This window comes from Cebidichthys violaceus, unplaced genomic scaffold, assembly GCF_023349555.1.
Source record: "Cebidichthys violaceus isolate CVI_PGR_0920_01 unplaced genomic scaffold, fCebVio1.0.p SCAF_68, whole genome shotgun sequence".
NCBI classification, from domain to species: Eukaryota; Metazoa; Chordata; class Actinopteri; order Perciformes; family Stichaeidae; genus Cebidichthys; species Cebidichthys violaceus.
The window spans coordinates 750920-778917 of record NW_027176905.1 but is presented as its reverse complement, the minus strand read 5'-3'; the positions used below and the strand labels follow the sequence as shown (position 1 = coordinate 778917).

The window sequence follows — 27998 nt, the reverse complement described above, 5'->3', positions numbered from 1 at the left end:
AAGGTATTTGTCAACTTTGCCAAAGAGCAGACGGACGACGATGACGTCCTCACAGATGTGGTCGTCAGCAACAGAACAGTACAGACCAACCACACTACACTGCACTCCAGGATTAACAGTCCCACCATCCAACCACAGCCGCCAATCACACCCCCTCAGCCAAGCAAGACTTCCCAGCAACATGACAAATCATGTGACAGCAAACCAAAAGAGGGTAAATTAAAAAAGCCAAAAGCTGGCAAGGTCAAATCTAAAAAAGGCAAAGCTAAAGGAGAGCAAAACAACAGCACGGCAATGACCAGAATGCCTCAGCGAGAGGAGACGGTTCAGAGGAGAGGCAGCAGTGAATCAGACAGCAGTAATGTTGGAGTTCAGGGAGAATCCAGTGGCTCCAAACACAGTAAAAATCCTTCTGCACTCTTTATAGTCGACAGCAACACACAGGACAGTGCACTATGAAGTGGACTGGTGCAGAGGATGTGGGTTCAAAGGACCCACTACAGTCAAAAGCTTTTTATTACTTGCTGTATGTTCATGTTGGTGTTTTACAATGTTGGCAGCGACCTCAATATGCAACATGGAGCGGCAAAGCTTGATGCAGTTAGAAGTGGAAAAGATGGACTTTGAGAGTTACTTTTAGAGGTGCATTTATCCCCTTGGCCTCCTCTGAAGAAAGAAAGGTGAGTACTTTCTAAAATGGCTTTGGTGCCTTGTTCACCCGTTAACATATCTGCAGCTCTATACCCTTTATTTGGGTTCATCAATCTTACACTGTGTCTTCTCTCTCTGTATCAATCTCATCAGTCCAAAGATATGTTAGTTATAAACATGTTATGCAAGGCTCAATGTAAAAACAAGGGGTGGCGTTCCTCAGGGCTCAATAATTAGACCTCTTATAATCTCATCTTTATTTTGCAGAAAGCACTTTAAAAAAAAATGAAATGTTGCAAACACTCAAACAGTAACTGAAGTACATGTGTTACATGTAATAATTCAGATGATTTTATGTATCAGAAAGCATTTGAAGGATTGTTTCTCTGATGTGGAGAGAATTCTTACTGTAAGTTCATTGTGAAATACCTCTACCTATATTTAATGATGAACTTTATTCTTTTGTAAATCAAGAATTTATTTTGTCTTTTATCTGTCAAAAATGTTTTGTTTTGTGTTTTATTTATTTTGCAAATTCTGTAGGCCACATGTATAATAATCTGACACACTTCCTGCATAGATCTTGAAAGGTCTGGACATCAAATTTATTTATCACAACATATTGAAATATTTTCTAATTATGAAACTATTTAAAAAGGTCTGGACACACAGGTGTGACTCGACACTGTTTGAGCTGCATAGTGTTACTACAAATTCTTCTACATAATGCCAAACTACAGCACTCCAAATTAAATCAAAGAAATTATGATAGATCCAATAATTAATTATTCCTTTCAGTCTGAGCTGCAAACACCTAACAACATTGCCTTTGGTCATTAGTTGTTTTTTAAACTGTATTTCTTTTTTTCTTTTTCTTTTTTTAATCAAAGAAATGACACAGCTGATTGAATGTTCGAAGCAGGTTGTTACTGCACTGTAATGCACTGTTACATATTTAAAAGATTGTTATGATAGTAATAGGCATGAGACAAACATAAATTATCAGAAGAGAGTATACAATCAGAAGGGTTTCATTCCAAAATAGAAACTGTTACAATATAATATATCATATTTAAAAAGGTTAAATGTATTAAATAGCTGAAATGATGCAGAACTAATACATTGAGATAGATTAAAATGGCTGAATGAAAGTCTGAACTATTAAATGTACTTTTAAGGTATTATGCTTGAAAAGTTCTACTTGAACATAAATGTATCTGTGCATCTACTATAAGAAGTACATTGTATACTGAAGATATGCTAGCATAGAAAAGAAAAACGGGTTTATGTCTGTTGTGAATATTTTGTCTTGAAGGAAAATAAAACTGTCTGTATACGTATTATTTAAAAAAAAACATATTGTGAAGTATGTTCTCTAGTTTGTTGTTTTTGATGTATCACTGCAACATGTTGGACGTCGGGAGGTTTTTCTTCGTCATAGTGAGGATGAGCATTGGTTTTGCAGATAAAAGTGAAGGGATGATCCTCTGTCTGTTTACGCTGCATCCACCAACTGATGTTTCTGTTACTGCTCCACTGTTCAAAGAAAAGAGTCAGAAACCAAATTTACTGGACGGTTTTCTTTACACTAAAGTAATTTACCTAAAGTCATTCAGATAGATAAACTTCTAGGTTTACACGTTTACAACCACCTGCAAAAATATCTCAACATATAGTAAACCTATCTAAAACTAATGTAGAGATGATATTTGTATCTACAAAGGTAAGCAATAGTAAGGGTTTAATAATGACTAATATTTAAAACATTTAATTAGGATTTTAACATTTTATTGCCCAGATTTTAGTAAGTTTGGTTAATTGTTTTGCCAGAGTAGAAAGCATGGATGTATAAAGAGCAATTGATAGGGAGTCAGTGCCCCATTCATTCCTATGAAAGTTGCTCAGTATTGAGTGCAGCAAAAAAAGTTTAATTTCTGAGTACAAAATGATCAGGATGTTCTGACAATCCTCTGCATTAGAGGGCCCATAAGGAAGGCGCACTAGCATTTCCTCTAACCCCGCCTCCCAGCCCTCTGTCCAGTCTTGTTCTCGGGTTCATTCACATGACACTAAGTATGGCTTTGTTTGAAAACCATTAAATGTGTTTACAATCGTGAGTCACCTCTCTATGTAATAGCTTCTAATGTAAGTGGCGGGGTCCGCCATTCCCACAATGGATTCAACAAGGGATTTGTTTTTGAAGAATACAAATACAGCTACAGCGGTTGTGAAGAAGACATTTTATTTTTTGTTATTGGACTAATAAATAATAAAATGCACAAAGAAAATCCTTCCAGATTCTACAGTCTATTCCCCAATAGCTGGTCTGACAGGAACCCACATCCACAGGGGATGATGATCTGTTCATATCTGATATGTAATTTTAAAATACTGTAACCCTGATAATGTACTTTCTATATTCCCCTTTTATACTTTAACTACGGTACAGTAAATAACAACATTCTGAAATATTTTTCTCAAAACGACCAAACATACATGTTGGCCAGGTTTTCGTTCTCTGTGGCGCTCTTCTTTCTCAAACGTTGTTCACTAACAGCCACGAGGAGATGATCAGACTGGACACGTCTCCACGGTCCTTCATCACCACCTCTCCTCTTCCTCCCCAGTTTCAGTGTGACCGTCTGCAGCAGAGCATCCAGGCTGGACAAGGAGAAGTCAGGAAGACGAAACTCAGGAGATCTCTGGAGAACAAGAGAGGAGAGTCAGGCTGATCTGTAGTGTGAGACACTTTTGTTTGGAAAAGAAAATGTATTTTATTATCCTGTCCTGTTTCAGTTTTTTTTGTATTTGTGGTGGAAGAAGTACTCAGATCTTCTACTGTAGTAGTAGTATTAATACCACAATGTGGAATTACTCCATTACAACTTAGAAATGTACTTCAAGTATCAAAAGTAAAAGTACTCGTTCTGCAAAATAAATGTCCATTGTGACAAATGTATTATTATGCATGACTCGATGTGTAAATAGAATTTTACTGTTGCAGCTGGTCAAGGTGGAGCTAGTTTGAACTTCTCAACAAAAGGCAACAGGTAGTTAAATCCAGTGGTTTTTCAACCTAGGGGTCGCGGCCCTCCAAAGAGTCACAAGATAATTAAAAATTAAGTTCTGCTTTTAAAATTTGCTTTTATTTTCTGGACTTTTCTCTTATCTTGGATTTCTTTTATGTCCTTTTTTGGGCCTCAAACAGCTGTTAAAAAGAAACCATGTGAGAAGTCTTGGGGAAAATCTTTCTTTGGTGGAGCTAACAGCGCACAGACATCTGAAACATGAGAAAGAGCCTCAAACAGACATTTTATGCTTCCTTTTCAGGTCTTTACTGTTGAAACATTTCAACACAGTTTCAGGGACTCATCAGCTTTGCAGTAGTTTGCAATTAATGAGACATAAAATAATCTAATCTAATAATAATTTGCATCCTTTCATATTTAAAGAGTAAAACATGTTAAAAACTTTGATATCTTCAGCTTCTGTTTTAACTCACTGAACAAATTAAATGGGCAATAAAGACTTTTATTTTTACTCTTTTTGTATTCATATGTGTTGTCTCTGGATCATTACCAGTGACTTAGTAAATTTTCAGGAAGGTGCTGACGTTTCTAACTTTAAAACTCTTTTTATTGCCCAAAGCCTTGTTGATTTGTTTACTTGGCTAATGTGTTCTTCCTTGTGACTCAATCATTTCCTCTTATTTGCACAGCTGTGCCAAACCAGTTCAGGATGATGCAAGTCCTCCTGGTTTCCAGTAAAGGTAAGTATTAATCCTAACTTCCTTAATGTCCTTTTAACTGAAAATGCAACACTTTTATATAAGCTTTGTTTCAACCTCAGTTTGAAAGTGTTATCAATCTTTAACGATAAAGCAAAAATCTTATTTACTCACACTTTTAGAGAACAGAGGACTGTCTATCCAGGGCATGTTGTATGGTACTTGTCCTGTAACTGACATATCGCCTCTGTAGCCTTTTATAGTAAAGTTTGAAGAGATGGTCCTTGTTTGCTCAGATAAACTGATGGGAGGTAGAGGTGTGTGGCACCTCTTCTGACACTCGCAACACTCAGCAGCTGGTTTAGATAAAGTTAAAGGTGGCAGCACAAACCGAGGACTTAGTGGTTGCTTGGTGTCAGAATTTAATCCTATGAGACAATCAAGTGTTTGTTCCACTGATTTAATGACAGATGGGCCATTTTTGGTTTCAGGTTCCTTTCTACTTGTGCAGCTGTCTTCTTTCCCCTCCTCTTCCTCATCCGGCTCCTTGGCTGCTGCCAGAACAGGCATTAGATTGACACAAATCCTCATTACATTTCCTGATGTCTCACATGTTGTAACCTTGGCTGAGGTGGAGTTGCTGTTTGATGTGGCAAATGTAATCTTCTCCTTTGTCTTTACAGTTCTCATCTTGGGAATTGATTTCTTCACTTTACTCACAATCATCGGACAAGTGTCCCGTTCAAGTTTTTCTATTACAACTGTCCTTGTCTTCTTCTCCTCTTTCCTCAAACACCTTTGAGAATCTTCTCTGGAATTGTCCAAACATCTCACAAAAAAGCTTAAGATAAAAATTGTTTTTTTGTATCTCAGATGTAACAAACTGAACGGCTCCTTTTTTTCTCTCCAGCAGCAGTGAAGAAAGAACAAGTAGATGACTATGTGGCAGGCCTATTAAACTTGCTGTTATGGTAACATGCACACAAACTCCACTCAGCGTTTAATGAGTAGGGAGAGAAAAATCTTTGTTATTTGAGGTTATATCAAAGAATGGATTATGTTTGAACTGAAACCAGTCGAAGAGGATGGACTATAAAGATGATGGAGGTGACAGTGGCTGTAATGTTGCAAATTATGACAAGAATTGTCTTAGGTAGGCCAAAGATTGTCTATTGATGAGATTAATCACTCAGGAGATAAAAAAAAATAGACTTGGACTACAATCCAGTCATGCACGTTTGTATTTAAAGTAATCGTGCCTTCTTGTGGTGATTATTAGGTATGTTTTTGTAGGCTATGAACAAGTCCACAAATACAGTTTCCTCTTAATTTAAAACTAAATCAATGTCCTCTGCAGTTTGTGTTAAAAGATCAAGATAACGATAAAGAGCTTTTTATTGTCATTACAATTAAATTTTGTTTGGTAGCCTTCAGCCAGCCAGCAGCAGCGAACAACGATAAACAGTATACAAGATAAAAATACAAAAAAGGAATAAAAAACGTTACTACAAATAAAAATATACAAAAGGAATAACAACATTACTAAAGTAATAAGAAATAATAATAAAGTAATCATTTCAAAGCTGCACTAATCAATATGTTTCATAATGATAATTGATTAAATGGCTGAAGATTGTGACTATACTATGAGACTATACTAGCTTGTTTTTCCTTTCACCAAGAAATAGGAAAAATAAATACTACCCTAGGGCTGCCCCCTCTTACTCGATTAGTCAGCCAATCGGTCGTTTTGGTCTTCTTCAACTAATATGTCATAAATTTATTAGTTGTTATGTGCTTCTTGCATGCTGAATTACTTATTCTCAAGAAACTTGTGAGCACATCTCATAAAAATGGTGCTTTTGTTTTATTCTTTGTGGAGAAACTCAATTTTACAGATCCTTCAATTAAATCAACTGATTGATTGGTCAAAATATATTGTAGTTACAATGATTAGACATAAAATCCTATGTTCAGATAAAGATCTATAGATGATTGATTGATTAAAATAAATACAAATGCACTAAAAGGTATGGAAGCCCATTTCTACCAGCAAAAAAAAAAATCACTACAAAAAACATACTAGAAAAAACATTTAAAGTAGTCTTCAATGCATTTAACGTTATATGTCAAATGTAGGGTAGCCTATGAAGAGCTGCTTCTATGACTGTTGTGTTAAAGTATCTCATAATTTCTCTTGTAAATTAAAAAAAAATTAAAATAATGTTTTTATAATGTTTTATGTTTTTCTTAAAATAAATAAATACTAACTTGATTTTTTTTTTATTTTTTGGGGGCTGCTGAAAATCCATTCCATAAAAATGTGCTAAATATAAGTAAATAAAAGTAATATATTGATGTGATTACATGTTTAAAAGCCGTACAAAATGTAACAGACAGAGCTCTGTTCCTCCCTCTTTGTGTGTGGTGGGAGATAGTCACAGCAGCCACTGTTGTTCAGTGTCAAGCAGCCGAGGAGGAGCTAGCTGCTCACTAAACCAACTGACAAACATACTCACCGGTTAACCTTAGTCTTTAGTCCCGACTGTCTTTATTCTTTTACGATTCCGCGTTTAGCTGTTTGTCGTTTGTTTTACTTGAGTAAAATGGTAGTTTTGACAGACAATGAAGAACAGGATTATATGTGAGTGACAATTACGAGTATGTTACGTTAGCAGGCTACTTAGCGTTAGCTTGAATTGCAACTACCGTTTAACAGTTCGTTTTACAACGTCTGGAGTTGGGAACCGTTTTAGATTTTAAATCGTGCTAGCTGTCTTTGATAATCTTGCTAATTTGGTTGACGTTTATATTCAGGTTTTAACAGGCCGCCATGTTTAATTTTCTCTGTTATCCTTTTTTAATAGCTGGCAGCTAACGTTAACTGACGTTAGCTAACCTGGATATGTTGTTGGTGGTTAGTCTGTGAATTCATAGTGAAATCACGAGTGTTTCTACCAACAAATGAGCTGATAACGCTTTGCTCTTGACGCTCCCAACAACACATATTATTCAGATTATGTAGAGAGTTCCTTGCTAACATAAAGTTACAGAAGAGAAAAGTACATATATATATCTAAACAATCTATTAATGCCACGGCCTGGTTTACTGGGGTTTATATGTCAAAGTGAAATTGTATAATATCTTTTTGTGAAAAAATTTAACTAACTCAGGAAGAGGTTACATCTCATGCTGCTGTGGTGTTGCCAACAGCCTGCAGGCTAAAAATGGCAACTCACAGGCAGAAGACCCAGCAGAAGCGGTCCTGCAGACAACACCCACTGACCTACATCTGAAGCTCCTGCAGGAGGCCCTTCCTCTTCTCATCCATTTAAACATACAGCAGTGATAAAACACAAGTAGTACAGTAAAGGAGAACTATCCGACGCAAAGCCCTCATCAAATGTTTTAGCATCTTGTTTTCACAGCCACTGTAGCTGTTTGGCATATTCTCCTTTCCCTTTGATAATCAGCCAAATTTAGATTATGTTGTGTTGATATACTGCATAGCGTTCAGAAATAATACAGTAAGCTACTCAGCATCCACCTCATACCTGAGACACTACACCGTCACACTTTGAAATGCTGCATGCTCAAGAAACTGTCCAATTCAAAGAGCATTCTCAGACTGAAAAACAAGACCAGAGCCGGTCCACAAGGCTGAAAATTAGGTCACACAAAAGTCTATTTCCACATCTTGTGTACTGATGAAAAGCATGTTCTCCTGTACTGTGCCTGTCACTATCACTCGATCTACCAAAACGTATAACACAGCTGAATCATTAGTTTCTGTATATACTTTACACTGTTTATTGTAGCAGCTTGAGAAAGTGGAAACACCCAAAAAGGATTTCTACATCCCTACAACATGAGACAATTCAAATGAATATGACCTGTGGAGCGGTACCTTTCCCTTCAGGATTTATGTGACTTAATTGACCGCTTGTCGTCTGTTTTCTCAGCCTGATAGAGGAGCGTAAATGCAGCTCCCTGCCCAGCTCTCCAGCCAAGCGAGTGTCTCTCAGCAAAAAGAAGCAGTTCTATATCAACCAAGCCATCCGCAACTCTGACCTCATTCCCCGAGCCAAAGGCAAGAAGAGCCTCCGCCGACAGGAGAACAGTAAGCTGTTATTATAAGACAAAATATATAAGTTGTCATCCACTGCAAGCTGAACAATGCCGGACAGGCCTGTTTGTGCCTTCAACAATGGACAAAAAAAAAAAAGCATTTACATTGAATCGTTATTGCTTCATAAATCTGGCAATGATGTTCTGCGTATATACCAACACTGTCCATCTCTCTCTTCTCTGAAAATCAGCACGCTTCCTTGCTAATCTTCTTGAGAGGGATGAGTGCTCCAAAGATGATCTGGAAGTGTGCAGTAACCCAGCGATCCCGTCCATCTTCACTGAAGCCTGCACCAACGGAAACTACATAGAGGTAAGTGGACTTAAACTGGGCTTAAGCTTTACCGCTCATTAATGCTGCAGAAGTGGCCTGAGGCAGTGCTGTAGTCTAGACCACCTTAACCGAGACAGAGTCGTTTAAGACATTTGAGTTTTAGTGGAGATTTTACCCTTTCAACTTCTTACAAATGCCAGAGACTTAAGAGCTGATCAAATCTTGATAACATCTAAAAAGCACCCAGTAAAACAAGTATTAGTTTATGAATCCTCCTCCTCTTGTTCTTTTAGCCATGGAACGACTTCATGAATTGCTCCGGCGAGGAGCAAGAGAGGCTGCTGTCTCTGCTGGAGCAGGAGGTGGCCAAGAAGAAAAACGCCAACAGGCCCCTCAAAGACGAGAGGAATGGTGAGCGTCTCAAGTCTGTGCTCGCCTGGAAGCTGGTTGTTAAGTGTAAGTCTGAACGCCACTGACTGTCTTCACAGAATATCCTGCCTTCACTGCTCAGGACTGCTTCCAGAGAATCGATCGCAGGCTGCGAGCAACTCTTAGACGGAAACAAATCCCCATGGTGAGTGACATCTTTTCAACAGACACAAAACAATGACGTGCTGATTTTTGCCAATGGCAAACAGGTTTAACCACAACCATGGCTCAGCCCCAAGGAAGCCCACAGACGTTCAGTATTTGGCACGAGCACAAACCATGCTTGAGGAGACATGATTGTGGTGGAGATCAAACCTTTTAGCTTCCACCTGCTTTTTTTGTTTTTCTCCTCACAGGGAAAACTGGAAGTCCTTGAGGAAAACCTTCTGAGCTTCTTCACCGATCAACCTCACTCAGTTTACACAACCAACCTCGCCAGCAGGTACAAATCCTTTTTCCATATTCAGCGTATCTACAGGTCTTCAATTAAGTGTGAGTTTTACTGTTGTTAGCTGCAAGAAGGAAGCTGTCATAATGGTAAAGTGTCAGCGAGTGTTAGTGTAGCCAAAACTTTAAATTAATGAATACTTTTTCTCTGGTTTATTCATCTATCCAGTTTATGGTGCTTATCAGGGTCCAGGTCTCATCTATGTAATTAATTATGTCATTAGTCATTCATGGTATACTCTGCTAGGAAGTACATAGTAAATTTGACTTTAAAGTAAATAATTAATAATCAACTCTTCTGATTCTCCTTTATGCTTTCATATTTTGACTGTTATTAAATTACATTCTATGTGATACTACAAATTTCTTAAAAGGTACATATTAATACTTTGTTTTTATATATGATAAACTTTCATGCCAATAAAGCCACATTGAATTGAATTAGTTCAAAATTCTGTTGTTTAAAATTGAAATGTTAATTGTTTTTCATCGTAGGTCTGAGACCTCCAGTCCACACACAGTAGATTTTCTTTTTTTTGTTAAGTAGCCACACATATCTGATTCCAACAGCTACATTATGGACGATGATATGAAATCCTGTCTCATAGTATTGCAAACCTTTTTTTAACGCACTTTTAAGTCCCTACCACCTGACAAACATACAGTTTCCTCACTATTATATTACATTAAATTACACGAAACCTTTATGATCCACACACAGAGTTGGAGAAAAACATGATGGGAAGAAAATAATTTGCGTTAGATACAGTCAAAGACGAGCTTTATTGATCTATGCTGGGAAACTGTTTGATTGTTTCTATGTGTCGTTGGAGAAGACTGAGGAGTGGAAAGTCATGTCTCTGTTGTTTGTGAATCAGCTTTGAGAGACTGCTGCTCCACGCCATCTGCCAGTATATGGACCTCGTCTCTGCAAGTGAGTGGAAACACATGTAGACATATAAATCATACTAGTCAGCATGTTTCCACCTTAAATATGATTGTTATCTGAACATTAGACAACATTTTGTCAAAGTCAAATTTGACCATCTGTGTGCAGCCTGCATTGCAGATCATTCTCTTCAATACATTTTTTTACAGTGAAATATTTGGTGAATTAATTCTCTATATTAATGCAGTAATATTTTGCTACTATTGAATATCTGTGGTGGGTTATTTAGATTTTTTTCTCTCATTTTGGCACATAAAAGGTGAAATTTTGGGGGAAAGCATTGGCAGGAAACATCATTCAAGTTATATCGAGCATCAAAAGCTTTGAGACATAACCACAGAACAGTATGTGGTTGTATAAAAGCTTTTTGAACAAGATGTTTTTATAGAAATTAAAGCTACTTTTTATAATGCTGTTTACACAGCCTTGCTGGTGGTACAAAGCCTGCTTAATGTTTTCCAGTCACATGAGAGTAATAAATGCCTGTTTGTTGGTTGGACCCTCAGGCTCCGACTACAACAGGTCACGTCAGACCGAAGTGGTGAACAAACAAGAACAGTTTTTACCTCCTACACTTCTGCTGTCGGCCTACTTGGAGCAGATGAGCTGAGATAAGGTCCACGCCATGTTTCCCTGTTTCCTCCGCACAGCTCTGCTGCAGGCAGGAGCTGTGAGAAATGTAGTTCATTCTGTATGTGTTTTGTAGGTAAAAATACAGCTGGAAAATGCCTTTTTTTCTCTGGTTGGTCCCTGGTTTCTGTAGGAAATTTTCCATTCATTTGACCCATAAACACGTCAGAGTTCATTGACTGTATGTAAACCCACGCATACAAACGGTAGCATGTAAGCATGCTGACTGTTGGCATGTTAGCGTTCGGCTCAAAGTACAGTTTAACGCGTGTACATTAGACTAGTAAAGTACAACTTTGAGGATAACCCGTCTGATTTAGGTAACAGAAGTGAATTGAAGTGAATTCCCTTTAACACGTTTTAAGTTAACTCATTTCATACAAAAACAAATTGTCATGAGCATTGTGAAAGCATTATGTCAAAATTAATTTATGAGCTTTAAGTTAAGGCAGAGAGTGTAAACAGGTTATAAACAGTTTATTCACGCTGTGCCTTTTTATGGTGCATATGATAGAATTTCACATATTAAGTTTAGACATTAAATATGACTTTTTAGTATTTAGTATTTATTGCTAAATATGTCTCTTCATGAACATTGATTCATTATGACTCATGGTAATGGGAACATCCCCTCGTATGCTGTGAGAACTAGATGGGGATCTCATATTTAATATTTATTTTATAAAAACAATATTATCCAAAAACGAATGGAAAATTGAATTGAAACCAGATCTTAGCTGTGTTGCTAATGACGAATGACATTTTGCGAAGTGCTAAAACAGAGGAGTGCATCAGGAAATGCATCATTGCCTGAAGGACTAGCCTGTAGGATTTGTGTAAGTGATGAGGTGTGAAGTATGAATATTAATAATCTCTCTACATTATATGCACAGACACGTCTCATCGTAGGTAAAGAAGTAAATATCTGTTGGTATGCTTGGGAAGTAATATCTGTAATATGTGTGAGAAGAAAACTCACTTAAGGTACAATTTCTTGGGGGTTTTCTCTCTGCTGGCTTTGTCCGATCTCATCACCTCGTCTACACCTGAATCATCTGAAAGATACATTTCAACCAACCAAACTGTCTGAGTCAGGTTTTTTGGTCAACTTACAAGCTAAAGTACATGATTGTATGGCAGCGCTGAGGCTGAGCAGACCTAGTGTCGGCACAGGTTGCTGATGTACTGCTTTCACACTAGTGCAGCCGAGGTGTAAATGTTACTCCAGCAATGATCAATAATACAAGAATAGGAACTATACTGTCGTTAGAAACTGCTCATAGCCCTGCACTTCTAGATTTATTCATGTGTTTCTTACTACATGCACAGTGCTCACTCAGTTCACACAAAACACACAACTTCCTCTTTTAAAGACTCTTTTTTACATAATGTTGTTAGGGTTAACGGTATACTGTATGTGCAGTAGATGTGTTACATTGGTAAAAAAAAAATAACCACATTTAAGGTGTTTTAATGGCAAAAACCTGCCAAGTTTTGACTATCAGGTATGTTTCATTTACAACCCTGGAACAGCTCTTCTGCCTTATGAATACAAGTTTCTACGTGGGTTTTTTTCTGCATTTCTACTTGACTGGATTTGGGAATCCAACAAAAAATAACCTTAACCCAGATTTTCTTTTGATACTGTCAATGGCAGTATAACAAAACTTGACCTGTTGGTGCATTTTGTCAACAACCAAAGTTTGTGTGTTTGTGTGGAAATCCAATTTCTCAGGCTCTCAACTCGTCACTCTGAATGTCACGTTGTTTATCTCACATGGTGTAATTTACTGTGTACTGTATACTTTCTTCAAGATGGGCTTTTTAAATACATGTAGACATAGTTGTGCTTTAAAAAAAATGAACTCAGATGATTGACCTGTGCCAACATATGGATTAAAAAAGCATAAATAGGCTGAAAGCTTTATAGACTAAAATATCGTGTATGTGTGTGCTACAGTACCTATTTATAATTATCACTGCATCTATTAAAGGGTTTAAGATATGTCTTCTCTTTTGTGTACTTTTTACTTCAAAAGGCTAAAAGCTATGTCGGATTTTCAAGTACAGAAGTATGAAAAGTAAAGGTGTGATATTAGAGTGTTTATTTATACAGCTGCAGAAGGTCTCTGTTTTATGAACATAAACCTTTTTTTGCAATGAGGCTGAACTAACATTTGAGTCTAAAACATGTAACTCAACACATATTTTTAATCAAGTGACAACCACTATACAAAATATGAAATAGAAGTACCAGTAGCACAAATTAGTTGAAGAATTTAAGCTAAAACTGGTAAAAAAAAAAAATATTTGTAGAAAGATTGTTGAGTGAATATTAAAATATTTACACATGATCCTCTCAAACTATCTGAAATACAAAGTTTCTAGAGTAGTGGGCTTCCACTAGATGGTGTACTAGTACAAAGGAAAATGGGCCATTACCAGTGGTGGAGGATGTATTCAGATGCTTTACTTCAGTAAAAGTACTAATACCACAAGTCCTGCATTGAAAATCTTTTGTTAGTAAAAGTATATTCAGAAAAATGTACATTGTACATTCTGCATTAAGTGTGTAATTAAAGTAAACATACTCAATGCAGAAAAACGCCCCCTGTGACTGCTATACTAATATATTATGTCATTAGATTCTTATTACGCATGCATTCATGTAAAAGCATCATTTTACTGTTGTAGTTGTTTTAGTTGGCGCTATTTTGTATAGGACTGTGACTCCAACTAATGTTTATTTTCTCTGTTAATTGTTTGATTGTTTAGCTTGTTAAAATAGTGAGAAATGCCGTTGCAAGTTTTCAGAGCCCAAAGTGACACTTTCACAATGTTTTGTGTGCAGAAATCTTAATTTGTAAAGTAACTAAAGCTGTCAAATGATTGTTGTGGAAAAGAAATATAATAATGTATGTTTATAATATACAACACAATATTTCCCTGTGAAATGTAGTGGGGTGGAAGTTTAAAGTGGCATGAGACTAAAATCAAAGATTTCCATGTTGGTTAGAGAAACTAGCCAACATGGAAATAACAACCGTATAGTATGTAGGGCTGAAAGATACTGCTAATCCATGTTCAGCTCACTTTGCAGCATCTCTTAAAGGTCCCATGTTGTACAAATTTAAATTTCTTTCAATTGTCAGGACTTCCTTACAGTTGTGACATCACAAAATACAGACCATTTCAGTTTTAAATGTAACAGTGCTAAATGTGTCTCAGTTTATTTCCAGTTGAAAGTGTTTGTGAATGAGATCAGCTGACAGGAAGTGAACATGGACCCAAGCTATCGCCTAGCAACACAATTCCATTGAAATGCCCTAAAAAGGAGTGTTTCAGACAGACGGTGAACACAGCTGTCAGACTGACAGTATGAGACAAATACAGAGATTTTGAACATTAAAAAGCATGTAAACAAGTATATGTCTATATATACTACAAGTATATATATATATATATATATATATATATATATATATATATATATATATATATACTATATGTCTCCTTTAAGTCTTTTTGTGTGATGTGTTGATTTTGTGTACACCCTAAAAAAACTAGTTTTTAAAAGTGTTAAGTTCAAACAAAAATATTCAGAGGGATTTGGCTCGATATCATGAACTGAAACATTCAAATGTATGATCATATAGATTTATTAATCATAGTCATTTCAAGAAAACAAATTAATCAAACACATTGTGTTGTGAACCTGTGTATCAGATAAGTGAAGAGGCTGACTTATTTAAATATACAGAACAAACTATTTTAATATTTGCATGTCAAACACAAAGTCAAACACTAAGTTTACATGGAAACAGTTGAGCAATGTTCTATTGCTCAACATAATAGTGGTATATTTCCTGTGTTGACTACACGCATCAGTCAGTGTTTGATTATTTTGATATCAAGAGTGAAAATCCCTCCAGGCCCGTTTGATCCTCACTGTGTCAGGGCAACGAACACACTTCTCTCTTGGATCGCACTTCATCTGATGAGGCAGCGACAGGATAATGTTTCTGTTTCTAATATCTCACGCTCTTTATTTTAGTAAGCAGCTGCAACCAGTTACCGACCAGTCAACACTCCGACTATAAAATCAGCTAAGAAGCTGTCAACAGTTGGCGGGATGAGGAGAGAACAGACCATATCCAGCAGTGAGTTTATTTAACTGTGGCTGAATGTTCTTTTTAAAATGGTCTGTGAATGGATCGATCCTTTGTTTACTTTGTTTTACTACTATAAAATGTATATATAGTCCTTGTCTTCCACATATATGTGACACCTAAATACAGGCTTACTTTGATTAAGCTGGAAAGTGTCTAAATTAATTGTTTTTGTTGTATTACAGATGTTCTGAACATGTATTTCCTGCTATATGTTCTCCAAGCAGTTTTAATTTTTGAACTATAATAAGATTAGAAAAGCTTTATTAATCCTTAGTGGAGAAACTCATTTGCCACCAAATCAACTCTTATATAAAATGTGTTGACTGCATTTTTTTCAGCATTTAAAACAGGTTTTAATTGTTTCACTTTGATAAACATCCGAACCAGCGGTTGTTAGAGCTTTTTCACATTCTGTTGTGTTCAGGTGAGTTCCCCTCAACTAAATAAATTGCCTTCATATTTTCAAAATGAATGTTATGAAGCTTTCTGACATTAATTTACACTGTTTATGTAAAACAAAATAAAGCATAACATTAACAGTCTGTAATACTAAAGGCTTGTTTAATAACTGAGTTAACTGAGTTGTGCTTTACTTTAAAGACTGGTTTATGCAGTTTTCATACCAAACAGAGAAATAATTATCCCATTCAGCCCCCCTGTTGTGCTGAACAGGGGCTCTCCACCAAGGGGCCGTCACCAAAAAACAACACTAAGAGAAAATGTAAACACAATACACAATTATACCACAAGTTCCATGCCAATAGTTTACATTTTACACAATTATAAAAATATACATATATTGCAGACTTATTATCTTGATTTCATCTGAAGAATTTTTAGAGGCCCGAAGAGGTGAAAGTATTTCTTAAGAATAAACTAAAAAAATAAATGAGAGAAAATGAAATAAATAAACTACAAATAATTGTAGGGCTGCAACTAACGACTAGTTTCCTTATCGATAGATTTGTAGATAATTTTGCTGGTTAATCAATTAATGCATTGGTTTATGATGTCATAAAATAAGGAACAATTTTTGTCTGACCAAAATCCTCACAATTGAGAAACTGGAAATTTTACAGATTATTTCACATTCTTTAAGTTACACACATCAACAAAATTATTTTCACATTGATGATTAATCCGTTATCAAAAGAGTTCATAATTTGTATCCTTATCAACTAAAACATTTCAGCTATGATACATTGTGAAACTGTTCCTTTTCATTCTTATTGCCTTAATAATCTTGTGACACACTTGTTGGGAACCATATTTTATAAATTTTTGCTGACAATCCGTACAAACAGGTGTGTGGAGGGCCTCTAACAGTGCATCTTCACCTCTTTTCTCCACTCCCAGCCCACTTTTGAATTCACACCCGTTCACACCCTTGCATTTACAGACATCCCCTGCTCTCTGGGGGTGTGGAGTGTGTGTGTGTGTGTGTGTGTGTGTGTGTGTGTGTGTGTGTGTGTGTGTGTGTGTGTGTGTGTGTGTGTGTGTGTGTGTGTGTGTGTGTGGGTTGGAGGGGGGGGGCTGGCCCCTACTGATTCAGAGGTTAGGAATTTGCATCTGATTATTGTTTGTCAACCAATGATCTGACTGTGCAGACCGGAGAGTCTCTCCACGCCTCTCTCTCTCCGGGCTGTCTGACTGAACGTTGCGGCTTCTCAAACTCTGAAAACACAATCACACGCAAAAGCCGAATGCGTGGATATCATGCAGTCACATGAAAACACTTCATTTGTAGCTGAAAAACACACGAGCCACCTATCCTCTTCCTCTTTTTGGTGTTTTTTGCTCTATGTGTAACCGAAGCGGGGAGACTGGATTCAGAATCGGGGAAAACAGGAATGTTTTTTTCCGGTTCCAAAGAGTGTAAAAACCAAACGGAAGCCGATGTGGTAAGTTTATATTTATCTTTATTGTTCATTTGCGTTATTTTGCAGCCTAATGAATCATTGTTGTTCGCGTGGCTTCCTTCTTTCTGCCGCTTCTCTGTGTGTTCACTCGTCACGTACAGGACGCAGCTTTTTTAATCGATGCGACGTTATCAAAGCGCCTGATCGATAGTGTACATTATTGTTAAAGTAGCGGATGCACTCACCTGCCATATGTCACACAACTAACGTAATGTAGTGTACTGGCACTATTTGTTGTAATGAAACCAAATAGAAGAGTGTTTGGTTTTATTTAAAGGTTTTCTGGCGGTTACCCCGAGCTGTTTTACCGAAAACAGAGTGAATGTTATCGGTATTTAACGTTACTGTTACTAAACTGTTCAACGGTCCGATTGTTCGCTTGATGTCATGCTCACACCAAAATACTGTCACAAATGTAGCACCATAACTTGGCTACTTGAGTTAATATAAACGGATTATTGACAGTGTTACCTGGTGCGCTAGCTAGAGGCCAATAACGGATAAACCAACTGCTAATGGGTTTGCTTTAAAATATATGTCTGCACAATTGCTAATTACAATGATTTTAAAATGATTTAAATGCTCATGGTTGCGGCACGTCCTGTAGAATTTGAACCCACCATTTTTTTTTCACAACGTCATTAAACATCCTTTCACGTCATTACATCCCATCGCCCTTAACGTGGATGATAAAAAGCCAGTTCATGTGACAGCATCTACAATTGGGCCTTTTAAGAAAGTTTGGTGTAGTAAAATGTAGAAACAGTAAGCTGGTTCAGGGCTAAAGTTGACTTTATGAGTGGATCTAAGGCTTTTACTCCTCGCATTAATAGTAAAATAAAAAGTACTTGTCGGCTACTTTACTTTTATATTTGTGGAGGAAATATTGTACTTTCTACTCCATGTATTTGACAGCTGTAGTTACTGGCCTACTGGTTTCAGATTCTGAGTAGATAGTTATACAGAAATAAAATAAATATATGAGTTATGATTTATTACTGTAGATTAAGAAACCCAGTGATATATAAATTTGATAAAATGTGGCCCCACCTTTACATTTTAGTGATGCTTACATATAAATGCATCAATAATTGTGATCCATTTAAATTATATGTATTATTCTGAAACAACTGTTCTGCATAATGAGTAGCCTACTTTTCCTTTTGGTCATTTTTATGTATTTTGATTCTAATACTCGCATGACTTTTACTTATAACAGAGTATTTATTCACTGCTGTTTTGCTAGTTTTATTGAATGATATATCTGAGTACTTCTTCCACCACTGGTACTGGTGTTGTAATGTTGTGGTAATGTTGGTTTTTGGCAGGGCTGTATTTTCCAAGGAAGAGGTATACCCAAAATGTCAGCCTGTTCAAGAGCTGAGGTGAAATCCTTCTCATACATTGTTGTTATTTCTGTGGAAGTGAATGGCAAAGGTGAATTTGGTGGATAGAGTAGTCTGTCAGCATCTGATAGTGGCTGAGATCAAGACAAGTCCAACATGTCAGGGCAGTGATATGGACACAATGAGCTGCTTTCAGTACTACAGCCGGGTGGTGGGATTCAAAAAGGGCTCAGTAGGTCTTCTTACTGTTTCAGTCTGGTTGGACACACCAAGCGAACAAACCTTACAGCCACAACCAAACCAGACTGTTTTTGTGATTGGTGTTAGATAATTTCTCACCAAGTAGTGGGGGTTGGGGCAGCGCATGCACAGGAAGCTGGTTTGGCTTTAAAGCCTCCTATAGTACTTTGTCTCAATGACCTCAAACATATATGTTCTGAAAACAGTTAGAAATTCTGGTTTCAGTGGATAGTTTCATTGTTCTGGTCTCTTCTCAATGTGGTTTCAGACACTTTCCCACCTTGTCACGATGAGAACTTGAAAACAACACAGCCTTTTTATCACAAGAATACAATATATTGGCCCATCAGTTTCATATGAAACTGAGATGACAGGAACACAGTAATGAAATGTAGATGAGATTTTGAAACCTGGAAACCTGCACCAGAAATCTGATCGACAGGAGCACGATGAAGAAAAGTGTTTCCTGGAGAAAGAAGGATTTTCAGACCAACTCGAATGCTTGAATACTGGTCAAGTTTAGCTGCACCTTGTTTCCGGCCACTTTGCCAGGAAACCAGCCATCATTTGCTGGTGTGATTTCATTGCACAGTGGACTCGAAAAAATTGTGGCTTCTCAAAGTTGTGGTTGAAAAAGAAAATAAATTGTGGCACCTGCTGCTTGCCAATGTAATTATTAAGCACTGAAATTCTTCCAGGCCCGTTTCGCACCCTGCACCCCACCATCCTCCAATCACTTCAGAGGCTTGACCATTAATTGTCCCACTAATCTGTTTGGTCCAATCTGGCATATGGTATCCTGGGGCCAACACAAGCCATAACTGCAGCAGCTCAGTGTTTCCAACGGAGAGAAATACTGCTGCAGCGAGCGGGTGGAGGGCGGTGTTTACATTGTGATTGGCTCATTGTGGATTAGAAACGTATGGCCGGCGATAAAGTTCAGGTCTTAAAAGGCCTCCCTTTGCTTTTGCATAATGCAGGCTGTCCATAATAAGTAACACTCCTTTTTATGAAACCAGGTCTACATAAAGATGCTTGTTGTTGCTCTTGATGTGAAGATCTGACGGACGCATGTGTTGTATTTCTGTAGAGACTCTGTAGTTTCTTATCAAAGGGAAACGTTGAAAAAATGGCATACCTTGACTTGGCCCTATGTCAATTTAATTATATTGTGGTTCCATATTTTGTAGGACTTTGACGGACATGACGTTATATCTTGACTATTGTGTCTTTGCAGGCTGAAAGGCTGCCGTAATTATGTAACGCAGGCTTCTAAAGTTATTAGTCTGTTTCAGTGTATGGAAATGGCCACACCGTGGTCATCTTGCAAACATTTTAGATTGTTATAACTATCTTAATATCTAAGTTTTGTCATGAAGAAAAGGCTTCTGTAACAGTTGACACATTACTAGAAAGTAACTGTAAAAAATGTATTCAAAAAGATTACATTTATAGAAACCTAATGCAGTGTTGAAAAAGTTGGTCATCATAAAACTAATTGGAAATGATTTTACTAATCAATCACCATCAATCATGTATCAAGCTAAAATGCCCAACACTTGCTGACTTCAGCTTTTCCAATGTGAGGATTGGCTACTTTTTTCAGTTTTACAACTTTCTTAATTGAAAATCTTTGGCTGTTTGACGACTGCAGAGGGAGCAAGTAATCAAAAGTAATTTTACTTGACATTTAGAACATTTTTATTTATTTTTTTACAGTTTAGAAGCTAAATTTATGGATAATTAAAAAAATAAAAAATTCATCATGAAAATGAGTATTAGTTGCAGCCCTAATTTGAGGCCCGGATTACCAGATTTTTTTCATCATATCAGAGGTGCACATTTAATGAAAATCAAATATCAGCTTGACGTCAGTCTTGCCACAGCTGACATATGTGTTGCTGCTTGGCCGTCGGCCATGCCTGTCCTCTCAAAGCTTTGGTGTGTATTTCTACTTTTTGTCTTGTTGTTTTGGTGTTGCGTGCTCTTGGTTACTGGAACAGTTCCTTCTCTTGACATGTAAACTGGCCTTTTCTCTAATCAAGTGTTTGATGTGACTGTGTTGAAAGCAACTCAGGTCGCCTTATATTTCAAAGTTTATAAGCACAAATCCACACACCCCTAATCTCAGCCCAGGGATGTTTAAGCAGCAAGTGTAATATGCTGCAATAGCCTCTTCAGTTAGCCTCCGAGCATCGAGGCAGAGTGAGCGGCAGTCGCTAGCAGTTGGCCCCTAAACTGGTTAGTGGCTGTAAATTAATGACCGACAAACATGCAAAGACAAGACCGACAGGTCTGACGCCTGTTTGTTGTCTCATTATCAAACTATAATCCTTCACAGGAATGTTAAGGCTGTTTTTATGTGTTATCTTATGAGAGCGTGGGCGTTGCCTTAAGGCCTATTGTGTCACTTGAATGTTTCAGCAGTAGCCCACCTGTAAATATCAGCCTAAATTGTATCATTCAAAGTGACTGCTGTCTGCCCACACCACACGTTTCCCTGCCATTAAAGGAGCCTGAAGCAGCGTGGCTTGGCTGGCTTTCAGCTGTTCCTGTGCCAAAAGCTACATTTCTGAAGGGCCTGTTCGGCACGTGGGGGTTTAACTCTGTTATCCTGCCAAAAAATGCAGGAGAATTGACTTCACTGCTTGGGCCGGAGCCACGGGGGAATCCCAGCAGGGCTGACGGTGACGCAGGCAGAGAGCGGACTACGAAAGGGTTTGAGCTTTTGGGATGCCCTGCAGTTCCTGAACTGAGCTGCTAGTGCAGTTGTAGGCTTTGTGTTTTCAGTCAGCGGTTGACCGCAATCTATCCTGGTACTTGTCTGCCTGGAAACCAGCAAACAGCTGCAACATGCTGGCATGTCCATCAAACCTGAAGCATTTGCTTTGGCTGGAAGCCTGCCCAAGCAATCAAAAGCTAATTTAATCAGATCCATGCCAAATGATACGCATCCTTCATGGCTTTTTATTAGGCAGAGCGAAGGCATAATTAAATTATAATCCACATTTAACGCAGACATGACAGTTGCTGTTCTGGATGTCTCCATGTACAATGCACAGAGGTCTTTATCTAAGATTTCCACTCATGCATCGCCCCTCTGCAGACAAAAGACTTGATTGTTAAAGATCACAATGCAGTGACGTGACTGCACAGTCACCATATAATCAACACGATAATCCAGTTTGGGACCCCACCCCACCTCCCTGCTCTAGAGGAACTGTCATCACACGGTCAGTTCAGAGTTAAAATAGCAGTGCGTTGAGCAGCGTCGTGCAGCCTCCTGAACCACAGTTTTTATGTCAAAGTCTGCTCACATGAGGAAAGATATTTGTCATTTATGTAAGTTGTAGAGGCATTAAGGCAGTGAATTAGTTTCCCCTATACAATCATCACATGATAACACTAATACAGGAAGCAATAAGATTGAGTAATACAAGAACAAGTTATAATGTACAGAGACAACTGTACAAAACTAATCCAGTACAATCAGTACTCTATCAAGATTGTGTGAGAAAGGTGTTGATTGAAGTACAAGGAACAAAAGGTATCATGGAAGTCAAACGTAAGACAAACTAACGTCATTGTTGTCCTTTAGTAGTGACTATCTTTGCCTCCTTTTAGAGTGGCCTGTGTTTCTCTACCAGAGCTGTCATCAAATGAGATTCATGCTTGCTCTCATAATACTACAGTCGCCACGTGAAGCTATAGCACAGTGAGGTCAATATCCACCAGTGGACATAAATGCCAGCAGACGTTTTAGCTGAATCAGCAGGGACTTTTTTTTCCATTAAACTATAAGTCTGATGTCTTTTCCTGCTGTTAGAGGAAGTCCTTCCATATAGCACAGTTCAAATGTTTTGTACGTTTCCCCTGTGGGCTGTCCTGTCATATACGTACTTGTCTATATATGTTGTATATTATATTTCAACTCACATGGAAATGTGTTGTGCCACTTGTAGTTTTTAATACCACAAGTATTTGTTCCTGTCATATTGTGGGACACACAAGTGGAAAAGACACCAACCAATAAATGCTGCTTGCTACTAATCTAGATAGTAGAGGAAATGTAGCTTTTTTTTCTAATTTTGTACTCTGTGTAAAGTGTTATAGAGAAGAGCACCAGACAAATGCATACATGCAATTCAAATTTCCCATCTACCAGCACAGATATAGGTCATTTTTCTTTCATTTCCTCCACTCATTTCCAAGTGGAAAACACTTGAATCCAGACTTTTTATCATACATGCTGTAACATCAGTTGCTATAAATCACTTTGAGCCTCTCTGGCTTGCCCAGCTGAGGCCTGTTGCTTGACAGATAGCCACAGATTTCCCTGCTGAGAAGGGGATCACTGGATTATTTTTGCTATATGCCCACTTAATTTATGGCATAGCTGGGGCTAATCAGATTTGGCTCACTGTGTTGCTTTTGCTCGCTAGAAGAGGTCAGTGGAAAGTGCGTGACGAGCCTGTTCGACACTTCCTCAATGATCTTGTTGTTGGTGCAGTGAGGCTCAATGGAGCCTGTGTTATTGCCTTGCGAGGTAATACTGCAAGGAATGTGAGTGAGGGACACATAATCAAGACCAGCACCACTGACCAACTTCTTGTTTTTATGCTTTTTTCCCCCTTTTTATGTAGAAAGGATCATGAATGGCTACGGTTTTACTGCAGTCACTTCTGTCATATCCAATGCAAACCAGTGTTTACATGGAGAGTTAATGCTTTCAACCAAACAATTTAAAAACAACATTTTGATTCAATTGCAATGTCCCTTTAAATATTTAACAAAATAAGATATATTTTGATATAAAATATTGTTGCAATTAAATAGAATGTAGTACACAATGTATGCAGTAAATCTTAATATATAGGAAATGTCAAGGCATTTTATTCAATTCTATTCACCTCTTTAATTAAAGAAGCAATTAGTTTTTCAGAGACATTTCCCTGTCAGTCATTGGCCTCGCAGTGAGATCTTGACTGTATGTGAATTGAATCTTTTTGCCAGGTTCACAACATAGCATTGGACACATGGCACTAATTTCTGTTATAACATTTACTCCTCATACCCCTTTAAATGTATTAGCAAGAGCTGTGATCATGTCTTTTTCCCCTGAGGTCTTCACTGTCTTTTATAATACGGTCACTTAACATGTAGGGAGTTAAGTACAAAATTACATTTACAAAATATAATATCCGACTTTCTGCCGCCATGACGGTTTAGAAATCAACAGAGAAGTATCACATTTGTCCAGGAGTGTATGTGTTGATAACATCACTACAAAGCCTGTTTCACTACTTTGCATAACATTGCAGTATAGTACACACTGACAAACGGTGCATGACAAGTGTTGAGCGATGATAATAAACCTGACAACAGACGTCACTCCACACATTTACTGTACCCTGAAGCTGATTGTGTAAGAAATAATCTGTAGACTCCGAGTCAAGTTGGTCTTTTATTCAAAACAGGTCTAGCATGAGCATAAAAGATAATTTGTCAAAGAAAGTACAGTGCAACACGTACATCAACAGAAATTCCAAGGAAGACATTAATAGTACCACCCAAACTGATTTACACGTGATCTTTAGGGAGCGAAGTACAGGAAACGCCAGCAAAAGAGTGCTTATAGCACCCGAGGTGGAGACAAAACAACATGTGGGTTACCACTTTAAGAATCAAGCTGTTATTTTCCAGTCAAGCAGGACAGAGAGGTGTTCATTCAAATACCCAGTCTCACACCCGGTTCATCTCAAAATGACCACACAGCTTTATCAGGCAGAATGGTTTGTTCTTTCAGTACATCAAGGAAATTACTTTTATTCCTAATGTTGAAGGGCAAGATGTTTCTGCACTGACACATGGAAACAAACCTACAGAGGAAAAACTCTGGTGTTAATGTCTGTGTTGCTCTATGAGTACTTCTATACTAGTTTGTAGCACACATGATGGAATCACCATGTGTGAATTTTAGGGCCACAACGATTAATTGCTGCACATTCACTGTACTAAGCATTGTGTCATTAGCAGGCTCTGAAGCTCTTTCTAGAGTACATTCAACAGGCTATGTGTCTATGCAAGCAGCCAGTCTTGTATGTTGTGTGTGAATACATGTACACAAGAGACCCACACAGCCTCACAGACATGCGTGCATGTATGTGAGGCGGTGTGGGTCTCTTTATCTTGTTGGAGTTAGACCCTTAGCTCTCGTTCTTATCACTCTGTCCTGTTTGCTCAGACCTTGCAATGTTCTACCTCTCAAATGTGGGTTTGGAAAAAAAAGGAGGATTAACCCATTAGCTCTCGTCGTTTCTACTTTACCCTTTATTCAGCCAACTGTTGAAGTTTCTTTCCCGTTGGCTCCACCCTCCCCCCACATGGAGTCCCCTGCCACCCATACCAGTCTCCCTTCAGCCAATGAGCCCTAATGGTCCTAGTCAGCTGTCTTCTATGCTGTATAAAGATTTTTATTGCAATGTGGGATCATGTCATATCCTGAGGTTCAATAGTCTGTTCATGTCTCCCTGCCCTCCCCATGAGGTCAGAGGTAACTGTGGTGTATAGAGCAGAAGTCCTGAATGCTGGTAGGAATTCACTGTATTGCTCAAAGATAGAGGGTGCAAGCAGGGTGGATGCTTGAGTCTGATTCTCACAGTTCAAGTGCCCCCCCAAGTCTGTCATCAAATGTAAAGTCAAGCGTAAGAGAGGGAAATTATGAATGTGAGAGAGAGAGAGACAACACATCAGACAGCTAACAGACCAGCAGGCATCGCGTAGGTGAAGCAGTTAACGGCTGTCAGATAGAGGACACTTTAAATCAAACATTGTTTTTAGCTGTATTATTGTTTTGCACGAAGAGTGGTCTTCATATTGACTAGAACCGCCTTAAAAAAAAAACATACGTCAGCCATCACAGCATGATTTACATTTGTCCTTTGGTCTTTGGTAAACACAAGATGCCAAGTAGTCATATTGATTTTAGAAAGCCTTCATAAAGGTCTGGCAATAGAATTGTGGAGGAAATCCTCTATTAGTCTGCGCAGTATTTCCGTAGCTATTAAATGGCCTTTACCACTGCTACTCAGATATGGTAAATGTTACTTAGTGATGGAGCAAAAAACATGAAGCAAGTAGGTTACTGTAATGCTGTAAAAGCACTTTGACTGGCAGAAAAAAATGAAACCTGTCTGCTTTCAGACCACAGCAGCAACTTTGTCATAACTTATTTTTTTCTGTTGATCCATGCAACAGTTTTTAAACAAAGCGGGATTTCTAAAAAATAGCTGGTTTACTGTCCCAAGTGGTAGATAAGGTAAAGAAATTACCCAAAGTACAGTGGTGATTTCCCAGCCGAGCTATAGTATAAAAGAGATCCAGCAGGGGATTTTAAGCGGTTTCATCCCCTGGACCATTGAGACTGCTTGGTTCACTGAGCTGTGGTTTGGTTATTAAAAGCTCATTCTAGCAAAGGTCTTTTCAATCTTAATGTGAGAGAACCTCCAGACATTTTGTTGCACCCAAAGGGGTTGGTGTAGCTCCACCAGCTAAAGCATAATTGTTACCCTTACTGTTTGTAAATCAGTATCTGGCAGACGCATTTTAACTGTCTTTGGATAGTCTTCTTTACATTTTTTTCTAGTACTGTGTTCCGTGTTAGTACATGACTATATCAATGTCATACGTAAAAGGTTTTATAAGCATCAAACCGTCATTTAGGGAAGTGGGTGGGTGGAGGCGGGTGGTGGGGGGGGGGACATGTGTAATGGTGCAATGTAATTTTCACCATCTAGCGTGTAGGAAATGGTGATGTCTGTGATGAACCGTGGCATGAAACAAAGCAACCACTTCTGCTTCCCTCTGCACAGGAAGAGTCAAATGAAAAGCTTTGTTGTAATCACTTCTGTCTTTGAAATTATATATATAACACTCAGAGAGAGAGAGAGAGAGAGAGAGAGAGAGAGAGAGAGAGAGAGAGAGAGAGACGGTATCACAGCCAGTATTGTTTTGGGGCTCAAACATGGAGTGAAACTTGTGCTTATTCACACAAGTTTAAAGTGTGGCTACTAACGTGTTGATTAGTGAGAATTGTATAATACATTGTGCACATGCAAGCAGTTTCATGTATGGGCTGTTCTGAAGTGAGTTTGCCTAATGTTCCTTAATGCAACATAAATGAATAGATCTTGGTTTGACCTGTGTCATTGACAGAGGTAAATAGAGCAGAGACAAGTTGTCTTTGTCAAACCAGATCCAGTTAGGTAAGATGGTTTAATCCTGTTTACACTGAAGCTATTCTCCATCTGACAACTGTAGCTGTTCAGTTGCGCCTCTATAGCCCTTAAAGAATGTAATGAATCAATATTGAATATCTGTCGGCTGCCTCGCTGCATCTGCTCCGTCAGTTGTCACTTCCTTCACACAAGTTTCACAGCTCTTGTTTCCTTGTGCAACATTTCTCGCACATACAGCTAGTAGAGGGTGACTGAAATATTTCTTCCTGTGCATACTGGGGTTTATCATTGACTGTTGACATGAGATTTTGTCGACGCGTTGCATTTTATTAAACACTTTTTGCCGTAGTGGCAGACCCTTAGAAGTACATTTTGTGGCTCGGGCATCTGACCAGTTGATTGGATGGTGTCAACTGTATGCTGGTTGCTGCTGATTGCTGCTGGTTGGGCGTTTCGTGGGGACTGAGGGCATTTGTCATCTTGGTTTCCTGCAAACTTGCTATTGTGATTCAGCCATTCTGATTCTTCCTGACCACATATACACTAACTGTGGCCATTGGTACACAATTTATGAGGTTACTCAGCTTTGAGGCGTGGAGGCAACGACTGAATGAGAATGCATCATGTAATTGCTTTCTTCCATGGGGAAATGTGCATTAACATATCTGACGCACAATTCCTTATGCATTTGGTGATTACTGATGTTGTGTAAAGATTAGCTGATCTCCCAGATGAGTCAGACCTGTGGATCTTATTTTGCTGCACTGGCTGACTGGGATACAAAAACGTCTCAGCTATAACATCTGCTTGCAGTGTAACCGTGATAACCTGGATGTTTGTGGGTGTTG

General features: G+C 38.1%; 3 protein-coding genes across 7 annotated transcripts in view; all 3 read left to right on the top strand.

Moving 5' to 3' along the window:
* abca7 (ATP-binding cassette, sub-family A (ABC1), member 7) overlaps positions 1-2792 on the top strand; it is a 31926-nt gene extending 29134 nt beyond the window's left edge. For all 4 annotated transcript variants that reach the window (XM_068734856.1, XM_068734857.1, XM_068734858.1 and 1 more), the window contains one exon: positions 4-2792. In XM_068734856.1, coding sequence (XP_068590957.1) covers positions 4-459 — 456 coding nt within the window. In that variant the 3' untranslated portion in view covers positions 460-2792. The remainder of the gene's footprint in view (positions 1-3) is intronic.
* A 4054-nt stretch (positions 2793-6846) lies between these two features.
* Positions 6847-13241, top strand: r3hdm4 (R3H domain containing 4). Of its 2 annotated transcripts, XM_068734915.1 has the most exons (8): positions 6847-7022; positions 8342-8499; positions 8699-8820; positions 9075-9192; positions 9270-9355; positions 9567-9652; positions 10536-10591; positions 11113-13241. In XM_068734915.1, the coding sequence occupies exons 1-8, from the start codon at positions 6985-6987 to the stop codon at positions 11214-11216; spliced, it is 768 nt and encodes a 255-aa protein (XP_068591016.1). In that variant the 5' UTR covers positions 6847-6984; the 3' UTR covers positions 11217-13241. The 2 variants fall into 2 exon arrangements, with proteins under 2 accessions (XP_068591016.1, XP_068591017.1); XM_068734916.1 differs by lacking the exon at positions 11113-13241 and having other exon boundaries at positions 10494-10568.
* A 3823-nt stretch (positions 13242-17064) lies between these two features.
* arid3a (AT-rich interactive domain 3A) overlaps positions 17065-27998 on the top strand; it is a 45078-nt gene continuing 34144 nt past the window's right edge. Inside the window, exon 1 of the mRNA XM_068734910.1 lies at positions 17065-17309. The gene's annotated coding sequence lies outside the window, so the exon portion shown is untranslated. The remainder of the gene's footprint in view (positions 17310-27998) is intronic.

Coding starts and splice junctions, on each gene's coding strand:
- r3hdm4 (XM_068734915.1), top strand. CDS start 6,985: ATGGTAGTTTTGACAGACAATGAAGAACAGGATTATAT. Junction 9,356..9,566: donor GACGGAAACAAATCCCCATG/GTGAGTGACATC, acceptor TTCTCCTCACAG/GGAAAACTGGAAGTCCTTGA. Junction 9,653..10,535: donor ACAACCAACCTCGCCAGCAG/GTACAAATCCTT, acceptor TTTGTGAATCAG/CTTTGAGAGACTGCTGCTCC.